The sequence below is a fragment of the Hemicordylus capensis genome, chromosome 2, assembly GCF_027244095.1.
Source record: "Hemicordylus capensis ecotype Gifberg chromosome 2, rHemCap1.1.pri, whole genome shotgun sequence".
Taxonomy (NCBI): Eukaryota; Metazoa; Chordata; class Lepidosauria; order Squamata; family Cordylidae; genus Hemicordylus; species Hemicordylus capensis.
Genome location: NC_069658.1, coordinates 281,614,280 through 281,626,613, shown reverse-complemented (window position 1 = coordinate 281,626,613; position 12,334 = coordinate 281,614,280). Strand labels below are relative to the sequence as shown.

The following is a 12,334-nucleotide window of genomic DNA, read 5'->3' as shown; positions in this document are numbered from 1 at the left end:
TCGGTGTCTCACCTCAGTCAGCCAAAGATCTTGGGCCATTTCTGTGCTCCACATAGCCATGACGGAGCATATGATTCTAACTCCACAGCCAATTACAGCACAACATCCACAGCATATAAACCTCTGCCAGGGAACCCCTAACTCAGATGACAGGGTGCACAGAATTAGCCTATATCACAGTGGTCTCCTGTAATATTGTGCACATTTAAAGTACACAAGGGGGGACTTTGTGGGAATAATGGTGAAAGGGCACTTTGCACAAGGAGAGAACTTTGTCTCAGAGCAAAGCCAGAAGAGCATATTGCTGTCACTAATCTATCACTATCTATTTTCCTAATCCTTAAAAGTACTCTTATCATAGGACTTCAGGCACAAATACTGAACAGGAATCTCAATTCCATTCTTCCAAATGGAAGAATAATACATCCCACACAGAACACCACATCCCAACGAAGCAGGGGTGGGGAATCGTGCCTTGAATTATGAGGCATAGTTCCCACCTCAAGTGCTCCCATGTTCCTTCCCATACACTATTGAAAACTGTATTCAGTAAAGTATATTGGCTAAACAATCCCTCCTTTCTCAGCAGCCAGTAGCAGAATCCTCCACACAGGTGATGCAAGGTAAGTATGCAAGATACAAAAATGGGGGGGAGGGGCGCACAGTGACTATGAATCCCTCCATGTCGATCAGCTCTCTGTTGGTGAATGTCAGGCACCCCACTTCAACCATTTCTACTGATGGCCAAACATCTTGGCTAATTATCTAGCTCTTACATGACCCAGGAAACCATTCATGTTATCCTGTCTCACAGGATACTTATGATGACTGATCACAGAATATTGGAGATATAAGGTTTTACATATAGAATTAGAAATCATAAGAGTTTCAGAGTTGGAACAGGCCATTGTTCATCAGTTCGATCCTATAGTGAAAACAAGATCCCACAACCATGATCACTACCCCCAATATGGTTATTATACTGCAAAACAAAGTATGTTCCAAGATGCACTATAGAAAGGTACCAGTAGAGCTATGTATTGGATTGGAAAGCCAAAACTAACAAAAACTGGATAATTTCTTTTATTGCCATTCAAGTCCTCATTTGCTCTTTCCCCCCTTTCTGGAAATATGAAACCAAAGTTATTCAACTGAACACACACACAAAAATGCAGGCTGTGCATGCCAGGCAACTATCATTAAGAACAAAGGTCTCACAGACAACATAGCACAACTGGATGCAGAAATCAAAATCATTGCACATGGCCTTTATATTTTGCCTTCTGTCTGAACACTAGTAAATTAAATAGGAAGTACTATATAATGCCACTAGTGTTTAAGATTTTATTCAACTGGAAAGCAATTAAAATTTGCACCTGCACGATACAATTGAGTATCCTATCTCCTAACATTTATCTTCTTTTTTTACAGGTAGTTTGTTACTTTTTTCATTGATTTAATGTATTGAAGGAGGAAACAAGTCTTGATGATGACTATTTGGAGAAGAGGTATGTAGGAAATTGTTGAGATCCTCAGTATGCTTTCAGAATCTTATATTATTTGGTCCCATTATCCAAGACACTAGTACCCAACTGAATTTAAGAGGTTTATAATAAGAGCGAAACTGCTGGCAGCACAATATGAAGCCATAATGATCAAACTCTGTGCAATGGGCTAGTTTCACAAATAAAGGAGCTGTTCTTCCAGAAACTGTAGGACTAAAGCATTATAGCTGGAGGAAGGCAGATCACATGACAAAGCTTGCCTTGGCCCACATGACGAAGCTGCAAAAGCTGCCCTTAATCTGCCTAGCATCCCAACCAGCCAGCAGAGCTTCCATGTTAACTGTTAGAATAGCGCCCAGTGGCTGGAAGAAAGAAGGAAGGAGACCAGCTGGCTTTGCTGTGAGCTTCAACACCTCTCTCGAACCTGCCTTCTTTCCCCTCCAACCAACACAACATCCATTTCAATGAACAGATGCCCTGTAGGTAGCTGCCAGTAAGATCCTCTCTGAAGGCACTCAAACAGCCACAAATGAAGCTGGCAACACAGAAGAGGCACCACTGACAGAAGAAAAATACAGTGAACATTATGTGGTAGAAACTGTAAAGATTTTCACAATATTCATTTAGAGAAGAAGCATGACATTTGAACTGTTCAGTTCATGACATTTGTTTACTGTTTCAGTAAACGTAACAAGCCTGAGTTTCCACTCTTCTTTTCAATGGGGTTGAAAATGGCCACACACAAGCTGCTGCCAGCCTCCCTACGCTCCTGGTAGCAGGGGCATATCTAGGGTAGGGCAGACAGGGCACGTGCCCCGGGCGCCACTTGAAAGGGGGTGCCATTTTGTAAAATTAATTTTTTTAAAAAAAATGGCTGCCAAAAACAAAATGGCCACTGTGCATGCTCAAATGGCCTCTGTGAGGCCCTAGGTCATGCTAGGCTTTGCAGAGGCCATTTGAGCATGCGCGGTGGCCATTTTGTTTTCAGTGGCATTAAAAAATATATTATTTTTAAAAACGGCCACTGCACATGCTCAAATGGTCCCTGAGAGGCCCTAGAGGCCAGCGGGGTGAGGGGGAACCTTTGCAAAACAAAAACAAAAACCCAGCCTTTAGGAAGCCCTCCAAAGAGGCTACGGGTAAAAATAATAATAATAAAAACATAATATGACACTGTACACATATTCAGATTGGCACTATGTACAGAGAATCAGGGCTTGTGAATACTGAGCTGACGCTTATGAGCTAGGACTGTATTCATTTGCTCTTACTTTGCTTCTTGTGATAAGTGAGTTAAATGTGATGTCTTGCTAATATGGCTATTAATGGTGAGTTTGTCTTTGAATCAGTGTGAAATCCTTAATATTAAGGCCCAGTGGGAGTTTCTTGCTCTCTTTCTCTCATTTTAACTGTCTTTCTGAAAGACTAGAATATATTCCAAGCAGTGACAGTTTACTCTGCATATCCTTTAATTATTTACAGAGTATCTGGGAAAAGTCAAATTCTCCATTGATTTTTAAAACTTATGTAATGGTGATGCTACAATGCATAGTAGAGAATTAGACAGGCACTTCTGTTTAGTTTTCCAAGTACACTTCCACATAGTATTTGGGTATTTCATGAGCCCCCGCATACTGAAATTGTAGTTTTCTAGCATTTTTTGGTCTGGCTAAGTCCACTGCTAAATAGTTTTTGAAATATTAAAAGATTAATGAGCTTGACTTGTATTTTTCAGCTGATATAATGGTAAAGTTATCTCAAAGAGGGGTGTCAGATGCTTGGACAGGGGGCACAATTTCAGTGTTTGCCCTAGGCGCTATTTTCCCTAGATACGCCTCTGCCTGGTAGAGTCTCTTTTTTGTGTGCAGACAGTCCCAGGTTCAATCCCTAGCATCTTCAAGTAGAGCTAGGAAAGACCCCTGCTTGAAATCTTGGAGAGCCACCATCAGTCAGTATAGAAATTTCTGAGCTAGATGAACTTATAATGTCTGACTCAGTATAAGGCATCTATAATGCACTGTTTATTGAGAGAGGTTTTCAGGAACATACAAATGCTCTAAATCAGTGATTCTCAAACTTGGGTCCTCAGGTGTTATTGGACCAACTCACATAATCCCCAACCAAAGGCCACTGAGGCTGGGGATTATGGGAGTTGAAGTCCAATAACACCTGAGGACCCAAGTTTGAGAATCACTGCTCTAAATTAAATGGGAGGGAGGGTAGTGAGTGACTGTACACACTTCATATTTGCACCAGAGATTACTAAGATCATCCCTGCAAAAGTCTTGAAGTAACTTCTTTAGAGTAATAGAGTAATAGTTATAAAAACTCAACACATGCACAAACTATGAGCTAGGTCTTGTAAGCCTGTCATACGATTCTAAGTAGCGAACTTTGAATTCATATAAAAAGCAGCCCTCTATTTATTAGTACCCAACGGGGAAATGGCTTGACCAACAAGCCAGAGGTTGCCAGTTCGAATCCTTGCTGGTATGTTTCCCAGGCTATGGGAAACACCTATATCGGGCAGCAGCAATATAGGAAGATGCTGAAAGGCATCATCTCATACTGCACGGGAGGAGGCAATGGTAAACCCCTCCTGTATTCTACCAAAGACAACCACAGGGCTGTATAAGGCATCTATAATGCAAAGACATCCACAGGGCGGTCACCAGGAGTCGACACCAACTCAACAGCACACTTTACCTTTACCGTTTCTTTATAGAGCTCAGAGTGGCATTTTAGCCACACAACAGTCTGTGTTGTAGTTTAGGCTGAGAGATAGTAACTTGCCCATACCAGCTGAGCTCTGGCCATGACTACATATTGGCTCTCAATCTGATTACTTCAGCAGGTGTCCAGACATATGGCCAGGGATGTGTCTTGAAACATCCAGAGGTCCACTTCATTACACATCCAATCCCCTCAGCTATCCAGTAACCCACATTGCATCGTACAGATAGGGTCACTGAAAGCAGAGGTGTCCTTAGAGAGCCCTGGTGGAGTGAGGGGACTGGATCAGACAAATCAGCCAGTATGGGGCCCCTTTCCAGTTATTTTTAATGGCAGGAATAAGAGTGGGTCCCAGGCAGTTGCCATGCTTTCCCCCGCAAGGACAGCCCTGCCAATAAATATAATTGCTTTCTGTGGGTTTCTTTTTCAATCTGTAGACGTTTTTGTGAGGTTTCCTCTGCCAGCTGCACCAAGTGGTAGTGATCTCCAACAATAGAGCACAATAAGAGTCTTCCTGGATCAGGCCCTAGGCCCATCTAGTCCAGCATCCTGTTCCCCACAGTGGTGCACAAAATGCACAATATACTTCTAAGCAACCAAGCAAGAGATGAAGTGATGCCCCTTCTCCCACCATTGTTACCTCAGAACTGATATTCACAATGAGACACAGAATTGCAATTCTTCTATCCAAAATGATATCTTATACCTAAAACATCTCTAGCAGATTCTTATCCAATATTTATTGAAGAACTCTAAAATCAGTGCACAGTATAATGCTGGCACCAAATAAATGTTAAGAATTAGCACATTTATTGGGAAGCAAGTCCCACTAAGTACAGAGCAATTTACTCCCCGGAAAACATGCACAGGACTGGACTGTGAGACACTTGTTTGAAATTTGCATCCGTATGCACCTCTTTTGTTGCCCTTTTTCTATTCACCATGGTGGCAGGGGAACTAACCATGTATTAAAAAGTTTAATTCTGAGTGTTGATAGAATATTGGATTTGTCTGAAAGGCTTGGGTTCAGATTCCACATCAGTTATCAAAGCGTAGTATAGGAAATGTGTTTCTTCATCACTGCTCACCTAACAGGGTTTGCTATAAATGGCAACACAAGAAAGAACACGCATTACTGTATACAAAAGTACTATTCAAATGACCATAATTTCACTTCTGAAGCTAAGGCTGCAACCCTGTGTACACTTACTTGGGAGTAAGGCCCATTGAACCAAGCGGGACCTATTTCTGAGTAAATATGCACAGGCTTACACTGTAAGCAGGAGTGTTGTGGAGTGGGGACATGCAGGGAAAGGAGCGTCGGTACTTCTTAGCCTCTCTGGCTGTTGGGGTGGGCATAGGCATGGGGGCTGTCATGGAGAGCGCCTGCACTTCTGAATTTGCAACTACATCACCGACTCTCCCTATAATAAGTACATCTTATTATACATGTTGCACAACAGGACCAGAGAGAGGTAACCCAGGGTGGGGGCAAAAACATAGTCTTGGCGTCCTCCTCCCCAACCCCTCAAATGCTGTCAATAGATAACAATAGGAAAGGAAAGATTGTGCCATCGAGTCAGTGTCGACTCCTGGCGACCACAGAGCCCTGTGGTTGCCTTTGGTAGAATACAGGAGGGGTTTACCATTGCCATCTCCCATGCAGTATGAGATTATGCCTTTCAGCACCTTCCTATAACGCTGCTGCCCGATATAGGAGTTTCCCATATTCTGGTGGGGGGGGGGATTCAAAACAACACTTCCTGCTCTCTAGGCAGGTTACTTCCCCACTGAGCTATTAGGTGGCTAGATAATAGTAAGAGCATTCCAGGGTCTCTCAGCCTTGTGGGCCAGCCAGGATGCAGTTTGTCTCCTCCCTGCATGGTTAGAGTTACGTTTGTCCCATCCTTGCTCCAAGGACTTCAGGGCAGTGCTGTTGTGCTGAGATGACGACTGGCCCAGTGTCATCCAGATTGCTTCTTGGGTCTCTCCAGTCCTCCTAACATTATAAATACTACAGCACACGGCCTCTCTCTGAATAAAATGAGTGAAGGGATATTCTTCCCATGCTTAACCTCGCCACCATCTCCTTCCCATGAAGTTGGCTTCACAGTCAACTCTGTACCGCATTTTAGAGGGTAAGCTGCTCGGGGCAGGGGCTTGCATTTCTAGAAAATGCCATGATGCGCATCGAAGGCGCTAAATCGAGCAAGACGCCTGATGGGTCTGGGGCTGCTCCAGGTCTCCTCTACGGCTACGCGCCAGATTTTCGGCGGCCAGGCAGGGCCCCCTGCTGCCCGCCGGCTGTGCATGCAAGAAGGAGGACGAGCGGGCGGGCTTTAGTTGAGCGAGGCGGTGCTGACTCAGCCTGGGCCGAAGGAAGCGCAGGGCAATGGCGCTCAGCCCCCCCGAGAGGCAGCCGGGCCCGCCCGAGCCCCCGCACCCGCCGCCTCCACAGCAGGAGGGCGAAGCGGACGCCGAGGCAGACCTCGACCCTCAGCAACTGCGCGGCCTGGAGGAGCCAGAGTCCGGCGGGATCCCGCTGCACTCGCCCTGGACCTTCTGGCTCGACAAGTGAGTGCGGGGCGAGAGGCGGCGGCGGCGGCAGGCGGGGAGACCGGATGGGGAAGCCGAGGCGCGGCAGCAGGAGGAGCGCCGGCAGCTCCCGCTCGGCGGCCCGGCGTTGGGGCTCACATACACGGCGGGGGGAGAAGAAGGGCCCCCGCGCCAGCCAGGGTCGGAGGTTGCCTTCCTCTCGGCCTGCAGGGGGAAGGAAGCGGGCTGCGGGGAGGGTGGCGGGTTGGCCTTTGTTCGGCCGGCGGGGCTCGACTCCTGAGCCCTACCCCCACTGTGAACTCCTTGCTCTGTCAAGGGCAAGGAGAGGGGACTTCCCTGGCCCCAGGAGCCGCTCGCCTTCATTGAACGCCCCCTCCCCCGCCGACGGAGCTGGAGTCACTCTTTAGTGTCCCACCACCCCATCAGTCGTAATCTAGTCTCATCTGTTCCACCGACCCCTTTCAATTTCCTTCTGCATACGGTTTGCTCCTTCCTATTTTCTAGGCTTTAATCCAAGGCAAGCCTTTAGCCTCGAGACATGTTTTTAAATTTCAGTGCTAGGCTTTAGCCCTTGGAAGAAATGTGTTTCTGTGCATGCACAGAGAACCTATCCCTCACCACTCCATAGGTATTATTACTCCTTTTTTCCTCCCCTCACGTCCGTGCTTCTGTGCCTTTAACAGTGGTGAGCCAGGCAGAAATTCAACTGCTACAGTCCTGAGTGAGATTCAGAGGAAACCTGGGGGGTTGTGAGTAGCTATGAGTGCAAAAGAAAGACTTGCCTCTGCTGCCAAAAGAAGAATCTGGGCCTCTTAGCCTTTTGCCCCACTACTCTTGCCACTAGACCAGGCAAGACCAATCTGAGGCTGGCTCTGCTGCTGTTGCTGGGGCACAACTCACATCATCTCCATCCCTGCACTAAACCACTTTATCCCTGCAATCAGTATTTGTTGTTTTTATTGGTTTTTTACATATAAACTTTGTTTATATGTGCATACTGCTTTTTGGCTTTTAAAAAAATGCTTCCCTCTTGGTTACTTCTCTACCTTGTAGAGAATACCTTATACTGTATGTATTTTATTGTTGTGAGCCGCCCCAAGCAATAGTGTACTGGAGGGGCGGGGTATAAATATTTTAAGTAAATACATATAAATACCTTCACTTTTATAACCCCAAAATATTCCTGTGCTTGTCATTTGATACAAACCCTGTCCAGTCAGAGTCTGTGGTTGGCTTGTTTTCCCTCACAGATCTGATTTTGTAACCTGAGAAAGAAATGAGTCCTTGAGGCATAAACAGCTTTCTCTGATTAACTAGCAGTTGCCTGAAATGTTCTTATGACCAGTTGCATTTTATTGGCAAGTTTCCTCCTAAAGGGCTTAAGGACCAAACTAGATATCATGGCAACCGTTCTATGTGTTTAAGCTTGCAACTGCTGCAATCGTACAGAAAGGTGGGGTAGGGAGAGTTCGGTTTTTAACAGCATGGTGGGTCAATTTTGGAATAATAAACCAAATGAAATCATATGAAGGCAATTGGTGCCACTTACTATACTTGTGTCCAACTATGTCTCTGATCTGAGTGTATTGTACAGTACTCTTTATCATCAATATCATTTTTATTACTAAATTGTTTAAATAATAAAACCATGTCTCGGCTAGGGTACATCATCTGGTGCTCTTTACCTTGGAAAAGAGGTTACTAAGGGGAGACATGATCAAGGTGTATAAAATTATGCATATTGTGGAGAGGGTGGACTGAAAAAGCTTTATCTCCCTTTATCACAACACTAGAACCATAAGGCCCATGGTCCACTTAGTCCAGCATCCTGTTTCACACAGTGGCCCACCAGATGCCACTGGAAGCCACGGGCAGCAGTTGAGGGCATGCCCTCTCTCCTGCTGTTACTCCCGTGCAACTGCTACTCAGAGGCATTCTGCCTCTGAGGCTGGAGGTGGCCTATAGCACTCCGACTAGTAGCCCTTGATAGACCTTTCCTGCATGAAGTTATCCAAACCCCTCTTAAAGCCATCCAAGTTGTTGGCTGTCACCACATCTTGTGGCAGAGAATTCCACAAGCTGACTATGCGTAGGGGTCATCGTATGAAACTGAAGGTCGGGAAATTTAGGGCTGACAAGAAGTACTTTTTTACACAGCGCATAATTACGGTAATCTGTGGAATTCTTTTCCAATGAAGCAATGAAGTTTTCAACTGTGATTAAGATTATTATTTTCTAACACCACTGTTTCAATGTTTTAATATCCGTTACATCTTTGTTTTACACGATACATTCATTGAATCAGTGAATCATTTCTGTTTTGATTCATATCGGCTAAATGCAGGTTGCCCTTTCCCTATTGCTGCCTTTAGATTGATACAAGTAGTCACAAAATTGCTGGTGCAGAATCAATATGTCAAAATTGTGCACAGTTCCTATGCAGCTGTTTGCAGGGATCACTCCAGTGTGTCGTTAACTGGCATGGAATGCTCTAAAAATTGTCTCTTATTCCTCTCTCATTCTGTTTCTCAATTCAGACTTGCAGTCTTTGGAAATCTTTTACTGTAAGTCTAAGCCCATCCTAGGTGATCAATCCTATTGCATATAGTTAGGCCACAGCACATTCTAGCCAGCGAAGCGGGAGGATGTCTGTGGGCTGCACTCTTCAGAACATGGTTGACTACCCATGCACCCGATTACAGCTGCATAATCTATATAGCAGTTGACACTGTAAATTAAAGAGGGCTGTTGTGGAACTTCAGTCTATCACAGCTGCAAATCATTCTACAAAAAATACTAGCCAACCACACTTTTACTTGCCACCATGTTAGCCCACCACTTGACAACCTGAAAGAGAATTAACTCTGTACAACAACAACAACAACGGATATTTATATACTGCTTTTCAAAAAAAGTTCCCAAGCGACTTACATAGAGAAATATAAATAAATAAATAAAGAGCCCAAAGGGCTCACAATCTAAAAAGAAACATAAGACAGACACCAGCAACAGCCACTGGGATGAAAGGATGTTGTCCTGGGGCTGGATAGGGCCAGTTGCTAACCCCCTGCTCAGTAAAGAGACTTGCTACTTTTAAAAGGAGCCTCTTTGCTCAGTTAGCAGGAGTACCAGTTTACAAAAGCTTCCCTACTTGATTGCCCAGAGGTGCACTTCACTTGCAACATCTGTTTACTTGCCAAATAGATAAGGAGCTATTTGTAAGCCTGGTCAATGGGCTTGTAGCCACATGCTCAAGATAAAACTACTGCAAATGCAATCTATCATAGATGTGAAGTCCTGGTTATGTAAACAAGACCGGTCCAGTTCATCTGAAATGTCATCAAGATCTAACATTTAGTTGCACCACTTGCCTTGGGGAGTACACATTTCCTGGAATAGGGATTTATTTTTTTTTAATTGAAAGTTCTATGCTGTGGCTGAGCCATAGCATACATTAATTAGGGCAAATAACTCTTTATTTTTTTAAGATAAATGATAAACAATATTACAATCTGGGCATTCTTCATGCATTCTACAACCTTTTGTGAACATACTGAACAACTTCATACAATTGTGGGTAAATAATCTGTTCCCAAAATATATGTTGGGAGGGCTACTGTTGAACTTGTTACCTACCTGTGATTATACTGGCATGGTAGTACTGGTGAGTTACAGGATGCACATTTAAATTGTTACCTTTTTTTTAAGCCTGGAATGTCAGTAATCCAATTTTTTTTGTTTAAGATGAAGGTTAAAATGCTCTAGATTTTCACTTGTGCTCTAAAAAGTGCAGACACTGCAAGTTAAGATGCCCTTTTTAACTCCCCTGCCATATAAGCTGTATAGACTTTGTATAGTCTACTATGTTGGCTCTACAAAAATGGCTCCATGCACCTACACTTTGTCTTGGTCTTTCAGCTGGGCTGGGAAAGGATGCCTTTAGGCAGAAATTCAACAGGTGCAGCCTCCCCAGTCACTTGCTAGAGAAGCCCCAACGAGCTACTGCCTGATAGGAACATAGGAAGCTGCCTTATACCGAGTCAAACCATTGGTCCATCTAGCTCATTATTGTCTATAAAGACTGGCAGCAGCTTCTCCAGGGTTACAGGCAGAAGTCTCTCTCAGCCTTATCTTGGAGATACCAGGGAGGGAACTTGTAACCTTCAGTATGCAGGCATCCAGGTACTCTTCCCTAAGGGGAATATCTTACCGTGTCCACACACGTAGTCTCCCATTCAAATGCAAACCAGGGCAGACCCTGCTTAGCAAAGGGGACAATTCATGCTTGTGTCCACAAGACGATCTGTTCTCTCCTGATGCCTGTCTACAAAGCACGATACAATTTTTTTATACCTTATATGGTGCAGAGGTTAAGATGGGCACCCTAACTGCAATTTCCAGACTTGTGAGAACACAAGTGAAAAGTTTTAAAACCTCTTAGCTCTTGCCTTAAACTGAAGGGTTTCGGATTACTGTATAACCAGTTAACATTTGGCCGCTTTAATACTAACAGTTGCCCTGGGCCATGAAAGGTATAGATTTTTTTTCTGTAGGAACACATGTCTCTTGCATGTGGAATATGGTGTCATGCAGACAACATGACTTGCCCCTTTAAAAAAATGTGAACTATTTGTGCTAACTTCACTTGCCCTCTTGATCTGAACCCAGACTATTTGTATCAGCAGTAACTGGCAGATCTCCTGTGGCAGAAAACTGATCACTTGTGAAGTTAACTTCCTTCCTCCATGGCAACTTAGAGGGTAGTTTAAATCTGCATTATTTATTCCACTTATACTTTGAGTTCTGTCTTATTAAGATAATATTCTATCTATTATCTTTAACCAAGAAGGGAGGTAAATACAGCCTTTATCCTCAAAATCATCCCATGAGCTCAAGGAAGCTGAGCCATGATATCTGCACAAAGCCTGGTGTGAAGTCAGCAAGTTCAATGCTGGAAAAGAGAATCAAGCTTAATTTGAGCCCAGCTCATGCTTGTTAGGGCTGATACTAGGGAGCTGTTCTGAATGTCACAGCTCAGCTATCAAACATGCAAAGTAGCAATGTGTATCCTGTGCGGATACACAGAGTGCATTTCCCTTAGAACCTGTTACTACAGCCATCCCCGAGAGTGCAAAGTTGCAATAATGAGGTCACTGGGGGCATTAATATCATCATGTCTGGTGCCTGAGAGAGAAAATAACTTCATGTTCACCCTCCCCCACTAATGAGTGAAGGAGCCGAATTAATGGCTCCCAAAATGAAGAAATGGCTGAGCTGCAAGAGTTGGCTGTGCCATTAGGTGTCACTGTGTTCATGCAGGACTACTCCAAATTATCTCTTTCAGGGTATATATGAGAGGGGAGAGCAATTTGCTTTACTGTTCTGCTATTTCAACACTATGCGACAGCACATAAGAGTTTCTTGGCTCCCCTTATGGATACTCTGCTTCAGTTTCCCTTGTAATCACTGGGTCCAGGGCAGGGATCAGTTGGCCAAAGGATTGGCAGCTCTTTATCTTTTCTGCATTTCACCTTCTGCAT

The 12,334-nt window shown here is 44.3% G+C and overlaps 1 protein-coding gene across 2 annotated transcripts in view; it reads left to right on the top strand.

The window, feature by feature from the left end:
• The first annotated feature begins 1,490 nt into the window (after positions 1–1,490).
• The window catches only part of EIF4E3 (eukaryotic translation initiation factor 4E family member 3), a 45,038-nt gene continuing 34,194 nt past the window's right edge, over positions 1,491–12,334 (top strand). The window contains exon 1 of one of the 2 annotated variants that reach the window (XM_053299610.1): positions 1,491–1,508. Coding sequence is in view for 1 of the 2 variants with exons in the window: in XM_053299609.1 (XP_053155584.1) it covers positions 6,631–6,812 (182 nt within the window). In the remaining variant the exon portion in view is untranslated. Of the gene's footprint in view, positions 1,509–6,447; positions 6,813–12,334 lie in introns of those variants that run through there. The other variant, XM_053299609.1, reaches the window with a different exon arrangement.